The sequence below is a fragment of the Anabrus simplex genome, chromosome 10 (assembly GCF_040414725.1).
Source record: "Anabrus simplex isolate iqAnaSimp1 chromosome 10, ASM4041472v1, whole genome shotgun sequence".
In the NCBI taxonomy this organism is placed as follows: domain Eukaryota; kingdom Metazoa; phylum Arthropoda; class Insecta; order Orthoptera; family Tettigoniidae; genus Anabrus; species Anabrus simplex.
In genome coordinates this window covers 6,881,685-6,896,472 of record NC_090274.1, presented here as the reverse complement: position 1 = coordinate 6,896,472, position 14,788 = coordinate 6,881,685, and the positions used below count along the sequence as shown (strand labels likewise).

At 39.0% G+C, this 14,788-nt stretch overlaps 2 protein-coding genes across 2 annotated transcripts in view; both read right to left on the bottom strand.

The window, feature by feature from the left end:
- Positions 1-913, bottom strand: part of LOC136882239 (uncharacterized) — a 34,449-nt gene extending 33,536 nt beyond the window's left edge. Inside the window, exon 1 of the mRNA XM_068229493.1 lies at positions 764-913. Coding sequence (XP_068085594.1) covers positions 764-913 — 150 coding nt within the window. The remainder of the gene's footprint in view (positions 1-763) is intronic.
- A 7,771-nt stretch (positions 914-8,684) lies between these two features.
- The window catches only part of Cog3 (conserved oligomeric Golgi complex subunit 3), an 83,537-nt gene continuing 77,433 nt past the window's right edge, over positions 8,685-14,788 (bottom strand). Inside the window, exon 16 of the mRNA XM_067155072.2 lies at positions 8,685-9,004. The gene's annotated coding sequence lies outside the window, so the exon portion shown is untranslated. The remainder of the gene's footprint in view (positions 9,005-14,788) is intronic.

Sequence of the window (14,788 nt, the reverse complement as noted above, 5' to 3'; positions counted from 1 at the left end):
CTTTATGGTTTGTAAAGTTAGAATTGCAATTCTCGGTGAGATGGCTTTAGAATCAATGACGGAATCTATTATTTTCAAATTTACTATAAATCCTGTACCAAAATGGGGGAAATGTTTCATGACCCTTTGGCCTGGCTTCCTTTCTTTTTTGTTTTTGTTTTACGTCGCACCGACACAGATAGGTCTTTTGGCGACGATGGGATAGGAAAGGCCTAGGAAATGGAAGGAAGCGGCCGTGGCCTTAATTAAGGTACAGCCCCGGAAAACCATCTTCAGGGCTGCCGACAGTGGGGCTCAAACCCACTATCTCCTGATTACTGGATACTGGCCTGGCTTCCCATTGTACACTCCATAACCTTGAGATTCAAACGGATCTTCTGTTAAATTTCTCATATCTTGGAGCCCTACTACAAGAATATTTTTCCTATCTAATTTGTCTGTGGAGTTTTTGAGCTTTCCTGTTTTCAGTACGGAGTTTATAACGTGTGTCACAATGTAGTTAATATGCTTATGTTTGATTCTGTGTTTGTATATTTGGTTATATGTCTTTTTGAGTGTTCATATTCATTCTTGTCTTTTAGGCGACTACCTAGCCAATCCAATGTAGTCTTCTCCATTCTTAAGGGGTTGGATGGTGGAATTCTTTTAATAAAAAAACTTTTCCATATCTGACTTTCAAAGGTTATCTACCTTAAGTGGAGCAGGCTCCAATTTATAACTATGGTTGTTAGCCGCAGAGGATATTTATTCAGCCGCCACTAACATGTGGAACAGACGCTGTTGGGGTACCGCCACTAACATGTAGAACCATCGTGCCCTTTACTGCTTTAAGAAGTTTATTTTCTGGCTGTAATTTTACAGCTTTATTGTTGTCGTCGTCGTTGTTGTTGTTGTTACTAACTCTCAAAGCCATGAAGAAAGAAAGGGAGTGACCAGGTGAGTAGGATTGGCAATCCTTTCAGATTAAGAACCATGACAGAAATAGACACTAACACCACCTCGTACTTTACAAAGGTGAAAAAATGAGAGTATCCTCCTAATTCAATACATCATATATTCCATTATTAGACAGAGTAAACAAATTCAAACATGTTTCGGCTCGTTTGAGCCATCTTCAGTGAAAAATGAGGGGGTTTGAAATAATTTACACAATACAAGTTAAAAAATGCCAAAAACTTCCATAATACAAACAAACCTCACCTCCATCTCTCCAACTCACCACAACTCCCCACTCCCCACACCAGCCCTGCACTACCCCTTCCCCCTCCGCCCCTTCCATCCTCAAAAACACAGCTTAACCAACAATAGACTTGATCACCCGAACGAGACAGTTACTTTGAGAAGGCCAGGCCATTCGAGAGGACAACCACCTGCTACACACCGGAAGTTTAAGCTTTCTACACACCCATTCCACACTTTTTACTTATCAGCCTATGTTTCTCACACAACCTCATTTTTTTCCATTACAGATTGGAACTTCATTGACGGTTTCCAGTAGGTCACTTACAGTTTACCATGCATCTGTCATCTCCCTAACACAGCTTCTCAACTTTATGTCGCGGCCCTTCCGACCCTTTATAATAAAGCAAACCAACTAGCCAACATTATGAAACGATAATCAAAAAAGGGACCGCTAGATTGAGAAAATATTGAGAATGCTGCTGTTCTAAAGCTTTAAATTTCATCAGTGGTTTTCCTTGCTACAGGCTTTTCGCCTGCACGTTATATCAGGCTTGGTTTCCCAAATTTTTTTTGCTCCCGCTCCCCTCCTAACCAATTTGATGTGATGGGTTTCTACAAGGACAGATTTTCTGCCTGAATTTTCAACAGTGATTTCAAGCTGTTTTGTTTTTGTTACAAAACCAATATTTTGTAAACTATGAGGTCCGCAACCTCACCCTGTGCACCTATTGTTCATTTCCATATGTATCATTTGTTTTCATTCTTCTTAGGTTAACACAGTTCTTAGTTTCAATTATTACTTTTGTATTAACGCCTGTTTCACTGAATTTTATCTCAGTGAGTTGTTTTTTGCTCCACATAATGATGTAAATATTGTATTTTTGTGTTAATTTTGTTTCTGTCTAAGCTTTCTTTTGTTTGTTTTTTTCATTTGTTCCTTCATTATGTTTTTTTTGGTATTTTTTAACTTGTATTATGTAAATTATTTCAATTCCCCCTCATTTTTCACTGAAGATGGCTCAAACGAGCCGAAACATGTTTGAATTTGTTTACTCCGTCTAATGATGGAATATATGATGTATTGAATTAGGAGGATACTCTCATTTTTTCACCTTTGTAAAGTGAAAACCGTCAAATGATGTAATGTAACCACCTCGTACGTCAGTCCTCTTTAACCTCGACAGTCAGTAGTATCAAATTTGCCACTTACACAGGAAATGAAACATACATACAATGTAAGAAAGAAAGCCATACACAGTAAGCAAATGATTAAAGGAAATTCACATGCTGAGGAAGTATTTTGTAGGATTCAAAGGAAAATTGAAATAAAACATTATCTTTTGATTTATGGACCTATATTCTACCTACTACCCACAGTATTACAGGTATAAGTATTGTATAGAAATTTCCACAAAAGTTTTAGTGATCAGAGTATTTCATTACATTATATTCAGTAGTGTTAGTCATCACGAGAAAACAATACAATACAACACATATACATTATGAAAGAAGGACTGGAAGTTACAACAGTACTTTTTTCTCTTTTTGCAGTCTAACGTTGCATCAAACATTTTTGGCAACACCATTTGGTATTTCTCATCGAACTTACTATATGACACATCTTTCAGTCTATCAAATGAGGCGCTTGGGGCCACACACTGAGAAATATTGAGATTTGTACTTCTTTTGTATCTTCTAGAGGACTGCAAGTCTCTGGCAGAGTACGGGTAGTAGTGGGTACGGTAGTGTACCAAAGTCCACCACCTTCCCCGATCTTTCCACCATTCCTCTTCTAGTATGGTACTCTATTGCTATCGACTCCTCTATTTGCAATACAGTCCACAACAGAGCTTCTCCATCACATTCTAGGCCTCTTTCCACTCTCTGTATCTATGAATGTTCTCTTTGATATTCTCTCTCCTGGCATTCTCATCATGTGTCCAAACAATTTTAGCTTTGCTATATCAATCTCTTGTTGAAGTTTGCGCACTTCCACACTCCTCCTTATTTCCTCATTTTGTATTCTATCTCGCCTTATCTTTCCCTGTATACTCCTCAAGAAACTCATTTTAGCTGCTTGTATTTTACTTTGGTTCCGCTTAGTCAACGTCCAGGTTGCTGAAGCATAGGTCAGTATAGGTTTATAATACAACAAGTATAAAACCTTCTAGCACTTCATTGGCACATCTTTGTTCCATACAATGTCTCTCACACACTGGTAGAAACTTGCAGACTGCTGTATTCTTAAATCAATCTCTAATCCAAATTTCCATCTTGTGACATCACGCTGCCCAAATATTAAAAATTTTTCATTACTTCAAGAGGTTCATTGCCTATTTTTATCACTCCCCTGGATTTTCTGTTACCTCTCGTCATGATCAAAGTCTTGCTTTTTGCAGTACTAATCTTCATTCCTACATATTGCACGAAAAAAACAACACATCATTCAATCAATCATCTGCATTTAGAGGATAAACAATGTCAAGCTACAAAATTGTATGCATTCCTTGTACCTATTGTTCTGTACTATTTACAGTACTTAAAAATGTTCTATTTTGAGTGACAGATACAGTATATATAAATTTATCTGCTACACGAAAAAGGATAGAACTATGAATATGTTTATGGGCTTAAAAGACGAGATAGTGATTACAGATTCTGTGATTGTTCCCCTCTTACTAGCTTCTTACAACATGCAGGAGGTACAAATAATGCATCCTTTCAGTCCATCTGCAGGGAGGAGTTCCAATAAATTGAAAGAAATATGTAGCACCACGATCTCCGTAGAACAATATGGCAGCTGATCCAGCACAAAACATTCCCATGCCACATCACAAGATAGCTCCACCTATACGTCCAAGGAATTGGTCGCTTATTTACGTACAGTATTATGAACAATATGCTACTACCTTCCAACATTGCCATGTGCAAGGGGCTTTGCTGTGACCCAGATGAAACGCCAGTCAAAGACAGTGGAAACTCACTTCAGACACAGTGCCATTTGTACCTCCTGTGTATTGAAGGCAGAAATCTGTGTCAGTGGTTGCAGGGTAGGCTGATCCGTTGTCTGACAGCACTGCACTCCGACCGGCCAACTGAGCAAAGGAGGGGTGGCCATGGCTCTACTGTGGTTCTACACCTCTGCATTTGGGACATGGAAAAGGGCTGTTCCCCCACCATTGGATGTCCTGAGAATAGTTTTCCTATGGCCTGCACTAAGGCGAATGCCAGGACAGTTCCTGGTATAGGTCATGGCAACCAAACCTCTCACCTTCACCACAAATCTCCTTGCCTGAGAGATGGCGTCGCCGGGCTGAGGCGCTGGCCTTCTAACCCCAACTTGGCAGGTTCGATCCTGGCTCAGTCCGGTGGTATTTGAAGGTGCTCAAATACGACAGCCCCGTGTCGGTAGATTTACTGGCACGTAAAAGAACTCCTGCGGGACTAAATTCCGGCACCTCGGCGTCTCCGAAGACCGTAAAAGTAGTTAGTGGGACGTAAACCAAATAACATTATTATTATTATTATTAGAGATGGCATCACCATCTAAGAGACCCTGCTTCTTAGCCAATGAAAGTTCAGTACATACAACGTGCGTTCCATAAGTAATGCGACCAATTTTTTTTCTGATGCAACTGTACACCGCAGCGTGTTCTAACCTGCTGGGCTAGGTGGAGGAGGGGTGTTAGCTTCAAACACTCTTTGTCTCATTCGGCAGCAAGCTGCCAAAGAGTCAGGACGTGCGTTTTCGTCAAGCCCATTTTGAGTTCATGTAACACGGCACAATGGATCGTTCTGTAGAGCAACGGTGCGCTATCAAATTTTGCGTTAAACTTGGGAAGTCCGCCACCGAAACGTTTCCATTACTTCAGCAGGCCTTTGGGACTGATTGCTTGACCAAATCACAAGTTTACCGATGGCACAAGTTGTTCATGGAGGGCCGAGAGGAGATCACCGACGAACCTCGCAGTGGACGGCCATCAACCTCACGAGTCGACGAAAATGTGACCCGTGTGCGCGATTGTTGAACTCTGACAGACGGCTGAGCCTTCAATTGATAGCACAAACTCTAAACATGGCAAAAACGACCGTTTTCGGCATTGTGACTGAAAAGGAGGGTCTAATAATAATAATAATGTCATTTGTTTTACGTCCCACTAACTACTCTTTTACGGTTTTCGGAGACGCCAAAAGGAGGGGGGTCTCGCACTGCCGAAGCGACATCAAGGACACGTGGAAAGTTCATCACAACAACGCGCCGAGTCACAGCACCTTCATTGTCAACGACTTCCTGGCCAGGACCAACACCCCATTGCTTCCCCAGCCTCCGTACAGTCCTGACCTGGTTCCCGCTGACATTTTTTTTGTTTCCTCAGTTAAAAGGAGTCATGAAAGGAAAACACTGGGACACGATTGAAAGAATCCAGGCGCATGTTACATCGGCTCTAAAGGACATTCCGGAAAAGGCCTTCCAGGATGCCTTCCAGGCATGGAAACACCGCCTCTAGAAGTGTATCGACTCAAGAGGGTGCCATTTTGAAGATTTTTGATTATTTGTACGAATATATTCAATAAATTATTTTTTATGAATTTGGTCTCATTATTTATGGAACGCACCTTGTATTACTCTGTGTTTTAGACCTATCATTGCAGAAGATAAAGAGCAAGTGTATAGGACTAACCCACAGAATTTGCATTGCTAAGGAGCCAAGGAGTAAGGGCTGCGAAGAACGTCATGTCAGCACAGGTCATAACAATAAAATAAGAGGATTTGAATCTGAACGTAGCGGATGCACTGCAAGAACTGACTTGAGAACTATTAGGAGAGAGAAAGTAAAGCATTTGCAGCATACGAGCTAAGTAAATAAATAAATATTTCCAACGACAAACTTCTACAGTATCATGCTCATATATCCATGGTCGAGTAAATAGGATAAAAATTAAGTAAATAACTCTTTGAATACGATGATAATAGTACAGATCACATGAGTTACATATTTACATTATTTTGCAAATAAATAACGCAAAGTCCAAGTGTACAGTAGTGCGCATGCATGAGCATGTGATCGCTTACAACCAATCAGTAACCAGAACCAAATCTGGTCTGTTGATAAATGTATGTATAAGTATGGGCTAGTGGTTGGGGACACGTCAAAGACAGCGGTCAGCCGACCCCAGAGGGGAACCAGAGCCATTACCCCAGCAGTCTAAAATACAGTGGGGACTCTATGTCGGTTTGTTTAAAAGTAGGTCATTGACTCCTGCTGTGGAGGTTGTCTACCTCACAGGCACAACTCGCATTTTCAATTCAACCCTCGAACAACTTCCCTTATATCGTATTCCTTCTGAACCATTTCCTGGACATTGTTGTTTTTCAGAATTCCTTACTTCATATTTGCTCATTCACTACATTTCAGATATTTGCTTCCAAATTTCTGAAGCCATCAGTGTCGCCGCCATGACACCTTCTATTCAGCTGTTCCTATTGGCCGCTCCGCACCTCTCATTTTCTTGGTACCGGTACTCTATTACTGAAAGTGATATTCATTTAATATTAAGTAAAATTTCTCCACCCTACTGGGAATCAAACTCCAGTGCGTTACCCCACGACCATACATCACTGTCAGACATTGTCATTGAAATAGTAGCTAATGAACATTTAAAGAGAAGGGAGCTAAAATGATCATATTACTTAAGTGTAAGAATCATGAATGTACCGAGTTAAATCTCTGCCGCACTGCGATTCGAACACCAGAGCTCAGAATGTAGCGAGTTACCCCGAGACTATACTTTACTTTTTCCCAGTAGCATTGAGATCTTCGATAATGAAAAGCAAAAGAGAATGGTTCTAGTAACAATCATTTACACAGCTACAACGAATGTGGTTCAGTAGGCACTGTAATGATATGTTGGACTGAATAACATCGATTTATTTCCAATATAGCAAAAACTAGGGGCGTAGCCAGGTGGGGAGGGGTTACTGGGGGTTAGAACCTCCTCCTCATGGAGTTTCTACGAAAATAAAATATGCAGAAACTGAGAATAAATAAACATTCATAGACGTAACCCCTGACTTTGCATATAGATTTTCATTAAATTCTCTTTAGTCGTTTTCTAGTGATGCGTGTACATACATACATAAAGACAGACAGACAGACAGACAGACAGACAGAAATTACGGAAAAGTAAAAAGTGCATTTCCTTCTTACTGTGGACATGACCGATACAGAAATATAATTCTTTTCAAATTCTGAGCAATGTACAGACAAAATTCTTATTTTTTATATATATAGATGATATCATGCACTTGTTCAATATTGGCATCAGTTAAGGCCTGCAGATGGACGCCTGGATCTTTCCTCATCCTTTACGCTCGTGTGATCCCTTCTGAGCTGTTCAATCCACTGGTAAACACTTCGCTGTGAGAAAACATTGTCCCCGTATTGTGCTGAAAGTCTTCTATAAATTTCCGCTCCTCGTACACCCTCAGACCACAAAAAACGGATTACAAAATGCTATTCTTCCATCTTTATGTTGCAACAGCACAAGCTGTAGTGGTCTGACAACTCTGAAACCTACTACAGACGTAGACAATGGTGCCATCTAGCAGCTAGTGACAACACCACAGAGCCAACCTAAAGACAATTAGAGTAAAATTGCAGATTACTTACCGACTTGGCTTTTTTTATTAGTACTGACAAGGTGGATTCTTTATCTCCTGTTTTTTCAGTGCAGTAAGTTTATTATTTTCAAGTAGTGCGGTTGAAATGTGCTGAAGTCACTTTCTCACGCATGTTCAATTGAAAAAATCCCAATTACAAGTAAAACATCTTGCCTTGAAACAATTATTGTCAATGAGCGCAATCCAGTTATACTGATTTTCTCATTTTTTAAATAAATCCAATGTCTTTTCTTCTTTGCTTTCAGGGAATCACATATTATAACAACAATACCATGAGCTGCCTTACTCTCACCCTATCATAGGTTATGATTTTCCTTTTCGTGTTGACGTATAGCTAATATAATAGAGTTAGAGGGCTGTTCCACCATTCAACACCATGTAAAATATTTGAAATTTAGATGGCACCGTTGTCCACGTCTCTGGTAGATTTCCGAGTTGTCAGACCACTACAGCTCGTACTGTTGCGACATAAAGATGGCCACGCCTCTCTCTGTTTGGACCAAGGAAGAATGGCGTTCCGTAATCCATTTTTTGTGGTCTGAGGGTGTACCAGGAGTGGAAATTTATAGAAGACTTTCAGCACAATACGGGGACAATGTTTTGCCACAGGGAAGAGTTTACCAGTGGATTGAAATAAATTTAAAATATTTTTCATTGTGTTGAATGGTGAAACATCCCTTTAACTCTCTTATATTACTCTCACCCTAGCACAGCACAACTCAAACTGCCAGCTTTAAAAATTTCCAGAGAAAAGCATTTGAAAATCAAAGAATACAGGGTTTCGTTAACTATTTATTTATTTATTTATTTATTTATTCAGTGTATGCCTTACATAAAGCACAAAATAATGGGGAATAAACAAAGAACAGAAAAACAAGTTCATGGTGGACACTTTCCAGCAGCCATTATTAATTATTACAGTCCAAGTTCTTGAGCCATCGATAAAATCTTGTCTCTCGCCTTGATGGGACTCTCAGAGGCGATGTGGTAGACTGTCTGACTGACATTCCATAGTCGCAGGCAGCCGACAGTTTCTAAGGCAGCACAGCTCCCACGATTAGTTTAATCAGGCCCATAACTGACAGAGTACCTGGGAGCCTTTTGCTGTTTAACTCGTTAACTATCGCGTTCACTCGCCTACTGAAGAATAATGAACTGAAATGCAGGACTCGTAAATGCTGCTGTAAATAGATAGATAATTTTAACCATGACAGAATTCAGCGGACTCATCATTTCGTCATGAAGATCCCGTAACAGCATCCTTGGAGGAGTCCAAGGAACAGGTGTACAGTTGCAGCAATACTGGAACTCCTCACAGAGGTCCAGACTGCTGTGCCACATTGACTGTGAATAAGTTTGAGAAATTATAGCTCTATGGGGAGGAAATACGAGAGCCATTTCAAAACTTCTGCACAGAACACATGAGCATCCATAACAGTAAAATGATTCCCAAGCGCGAAGTAGCAGATATGAGCCAGACTTTCAGGTATCACGGCATGTTTTCAGTGTTATGATAATTTGTGTCTTGAGTGAGAAATTCTGATTAGAGATAAGTGTCATGGTGGGCTTCCCATTTCCACGAAGGCTGGACCAAGTTCTGAAGACAACACAAGGAGTGGGCGAGCGGTAACTACAACAGACTACACTTTTGCTGTCATTACTGACAACATTTTGCAAGAGATCCAACGCAAAATATGTCAAGAAATTACACACGAAGTAGGGAGATACTACACAGACTTTCTGCAAATATTTTTGCCTGAGAATGTTCAATACTTTCGCAGCTGGAATGCTCATTCTGCATGATAACGCATGATCGCATACTGCCGAACCAGTACGCAGAGTTTTAGAGAATTACAGAAGGGAAATCCTTCCCCATCCACCCTACAGTCCTGACATGAGTCCGCCAGACTCAAGAAACCACTCCAAGGTAACCGTTTTCAAACCATTGAGGAGGTTCCTGATACACTGAGCAGAGTAATCAGACACATCAACAGAGATGGGAATACAAGACTTACACCTGTTTGATATATACATTTCCTTTAAGCAAATTAATTATTTGTAGAACATGCTTCATTCCTTAGGAACATCTTCAGCTATATAGCAGTGCTATTATTATTATTATTATTATTGTGCTTTTACGCCCGCATTGGACCACTGTAGTCAATTTCTGTCTGATCTTCTATGATGTTTTATGGTTTTTTTCCTTTCTGTTCTTCCAGTATTTCTTCATTCTACCTGATCTTCATTTTTGTTCTTCTTCTGAAAATACCCTGTTAGTTGTTTCTCTTATCAATTTTTGGTAGGAATCTAATTGTACTCTTCTTCAATTTACTTACTTTGTTTGATTTATTTTTTAAATCCTCCAGTGTTATGTCTAATTCTTTCATGTCTTCTTTTATTTCTTTTATCCAGACAGGTTGTTGTTTTTGTTTCCAAAGCTTCTCCAAAGTTCTGCATATTAACCTGTCTAGACGTGCTCTCAACAGTTGATATTCTCTTCTTTCTTACGGATCTATTTCCTAATGTACTGCTGCATTTGGTGTGATACACCATTCTCCTTCTTATTAATGCATGTTCTTACTATTCTTCTTTCTATTTGTAAAATTTGTGTATGTTATTCTTTTGCCTCAGTTTAAATAATGTCTCACTTCTGTAAGTTATTTCAGCTTGGACTACAGTCTTATGTTTTAATTTTGTATTTATTGACAAACATTTCTTCTTGTGTGTATTTCTGGTTACTTTTTGGACTCTGGATAATTTATTCATTCTCTCTGTCCAAAAAATTTTTCCATTTCAATTATAGCAGTGCTGTACACCAACAAGTTTTTAAAATCTATTTAAGTGAATAGCAAATTGTTTTAAATTAGATTAGAACATAAGTAGATCCATCCTCCCTCCCCACATATTTTAATTATTTTTATAATTTTTTAAAATTACTTTTGTTTGAAGCATAAGAAAAGTAGTATTTTAAGATGTTTTTCGAGAAGAACATTCTCTGTAATTTCACTTAAGCAATGTTATGTAGCTGAAGATGTTGCTAAAGAATGAAATGTTCTATTAATAATTAATTTGCTTAAAGCAAATATATACAGTAGTATCAAACAGGTGAAAGTTTACTTTTATTGATTTGATACGGGAAATGAAGCTGATTTCTAACAATCCAGGACTTGCCGAGCCGCTGTTATTGAGAACAATGGAGATTACATTGAAGGCCTCTAAACTCATTTTGTGAAATAAAAAAATAAAAAAAGTTTTTGAACCATAATTTTACGGTGAGCAGAATTTTTTTAATGACCTTCATATTTAAATAATGGAAAATTGTTCCTTTGCTAACAGGCTAGTAATCCTTGTTTGGTAACTACACTAGGCAGTGTCTTGGGAAGGCGAGCTTTATTAGCATGCTGTGGGAGAAAGAAACACACACATGGCCTCATAACACAAAGGTTCTTACTGCTGTAATTTTTAACCCTTATGAGGAATTAAGGCAACACTATAAGACAAAATGAAACTAGCAACTCACTCTCTTGTTTATTTCCCGAACCCAAAGCCAGGTACACTGTTGGTATTCCTTTGGTATGATATTCAGTACAAACCAGGAATGTAATACACGTTAGCAATATAAAATCTTTGTCTACAAGTAGCGTATTTATCCTAAGATCACAGATGGTCCATCTTAATAAATACTTTATACATTGCACTGGGATAGACATACCATACACATCTCAACAGGAGCGTAATTGCTTTAACATTCCACAGTTAGCACTTCTCTTCCAGGATTTTGATGTCTCACAGGGCGACTCAAAAACATGGGGAAGTTTTAAACAGAGATTAACCAGATGGCATCATTTTGCAAGCTGTAGTCATGAGAAGTTGTTAACGGTACAAGAATCGTTTGATGAACACAATTTAAAATGTTTGCGCAGGAAGTGTCACACACAGACCACGAGCTATAACTAAGAGTGCACAAAGTCTTTTTTCCTCCTGACTTCTGGCAGACATGGGTGCTCCAACACCTGTTTCAGCTTTAGATCTTATGGCAACGATGGAGTAGGAAAGGCCTACTAGTGGGAAGGGAGTGACCGTGGACTTTGAGTAAGGTACAGCTCCAGCATTTATCTAGTGTCAAAATGGGAAACCACAGAAAACCATCCTCAGGGCTGCCGACAGTGGGGTTCGAACCCACTATCTCCCAAATGCAAGCTGACAGCTATGATACCCAAACCGTGTAGCCAGTCGCTGGGTAGAAAAGTTTGTTGTGCAAACATTGTCATCACGAGTGAACAACACAATACTGGGAAATAATTCTCTTCTCTGATGAAACTGACTTCCAAGTGCACCAACAAAGTTAGCACATTTGCAACACTCCACAGAATCAAAGGAATTAAGTAAGTCTGATACATAAAGGAAAAAAACCAAACAAAACTACTGTATCTTCAAAAAGTCCCAACAGTGGAGTCTGCCAAATACAATGTAGCCAACTCATTGTGTACAAACTATGCAACCGTCCACGGCCACATTTGCACCAAGGTCACAAGCAAACCGTAATATTTCAAGAGAATCATATGTCATTGGAAAAGCATTAGAAATAGACAAATATTTACGCAATTTCAGTTGGTTGCCATGCCGAGGAGGTAAAGGTAGTTTATATGGAAGGGCATGGGTTTGATTCACAAGAAATTCATTCCCTGGGCACTTCAGTGAATTTTCATTACTAGTTAGGAGACTTAGGAGTAAGGAGACAAGGTGCTCAACTAAGCAGTATGTGATATAGATGTTGATTCCCATAGGGAATCTGAAATATTTGTCCCGAATGAGTAAATTTATAATACTAATAAAGTTGGTCAGTTATTGGACATTATAAATTTTCCAGCTCACTCATTCCTGGTTGCCAGCGTTTCGCCCCAGTGTGCTAAGTTGGGCTCATCACTTGGTAAACAGCAAGACGCATGGCTAGTCCACAGCGTGATGAGCCCAACTATATTGGTATTAAACAGTATGTTGCGAACTGACAGCGAAGAGATTTCGTGGAATGGCATTTGCTTAAGAATAAACTTGAGTGCAGCTTAAAAGTAGGAAAGATCACAGTGTGAAGATAGTCAGAATTCAAGAGGAGAAATTGGGGAAATATTCATTAATAGGAAGAGGAGTTAGGGATTGGAATAATTTATTGAGGGAAATGTTCAATAAATTTCCAACTTCTTTGAAAACATTTAAGAAAAGGCTATGCAAACAATTGATAGGGAATGTGACAACTGGGCGACTGTCATAAATGCAGAACATTGGTAACTGACTGACTGATAGATACCAATGGATATAGGTGATAGTAATTGTTGTATTTGTGTTAGAGGAGACTATCACAAGCAATAATTTTCTCTTAAAAAAATATAAATTCCAGAAATTTCTGTGCAGATGGTGTATAAACAAGAGTTTTACTTGTGATGCTAACCAGTCTACCTTAGCCCTGTTTTATCAATAGTTTAACAATACTTCGGCTCGTTAGCATGCTGGCCTTTGGTCCAAGGAGCCTGCGTTTGATTTCCAGCTAGATTGGAGAATTTAACCTTCACTGGTGAATTTAATAGCTGGATGTGTGTGAAGACTTCAACCATGGAATTCATGCAGCAAGAGCGCTATCGTCATAGATGCAGGTGTCAACTTGAAAGACCCACAGCAGGCCATACACCATTTTTTTAAACAACTGGTATGAGTTCCTTCGCCACCTTGTTAAATGTCAAACATTAGCTGTTTCTTACAAAATGGCTGCTTTGAATCACTACTTTAGTGCAAAAGTGTATGTCCAATTCTTGTCCTGATTCTCTGCGAGGTTGGGTATGAAGTGAGATGAATCTTTGTAGCAAGTTTTTACGAACTGAATTCAAGCTCATCAGAGGAATAATGAGAAGAAATGAATGACATGATATACAATAGTAGGAAAGGACAGATAGCCTACTCCTGTCCAATAACAATAAAGACAATATGACTTAACGTCCCCATCCGAAGGGCAAATCAGTATCAACAGCGCCATATGCCCTCACTCGATATGAACAGTGTGGACAGGTTTGGAATTGAATCCAGGCTTTTGGCAGACAATCTAGTGATTAGAAATCGTATACCACAGCCTCTCCAACCCTACCGTCCAACATTCTCACAGCAAACTTTTTTTTAACAAGAGGACTCGAACCGGCTAACCGCGGTGTCAGATCATGTATGGCTAAGTGTATCAACCGTGTTTAAGATTGAGCTAAGCAGTGTGTGCATAAAAGAGCTTTAAATTTAAAGACTGGTTACAACGCGAACAGGGTACATGAGCGCTAGTGGGTTGGTCATACTGGTAAATAATGTCATTTTATCAGCGGCTAAAGTCAGCCAATTAGATCACTGCACAGGCAAATTCAAATGGGCTTTGCTAAATCTGCACTGCTGTACATGAACTACAAACTAGATCCCTAAGATGCTTCAAGATATTCTGACGCTCAAAATTTGATTTATTAGATGAGAAATGTCATTTTCTAAATCACCTAACATTATGCTTCTAGGATCAACAAGTGATTGCATGTAACGTCGTCAATAATTTTGCGATTTTGCTTAAAGGTAAACAGTTTCATGCTCTATGCCAAATTTGTAAAATTTTGCAAAAATTTTGCAATTTCACACTTTGCCAAAAATGGGTGCCTCTACTAATGACTAATCAAATCATCCACGAATAAACTAACTGCCAAATTTATAACTATTTTAATGTGTTTTTATTCTTTTCATATCTTTTAAAACCAGATACAGGATAATGTCAATCCAGTACAGCAAGCAAATTTCTAGCCGTTATGAATTCTTGCTATATTGGATTTTTAATGCAAATACATATTTAAGTGATTCAGCTTTTAATAAAAGCATATTTTGTTGATTCTTGAGCAACATGTTGCTTAATCC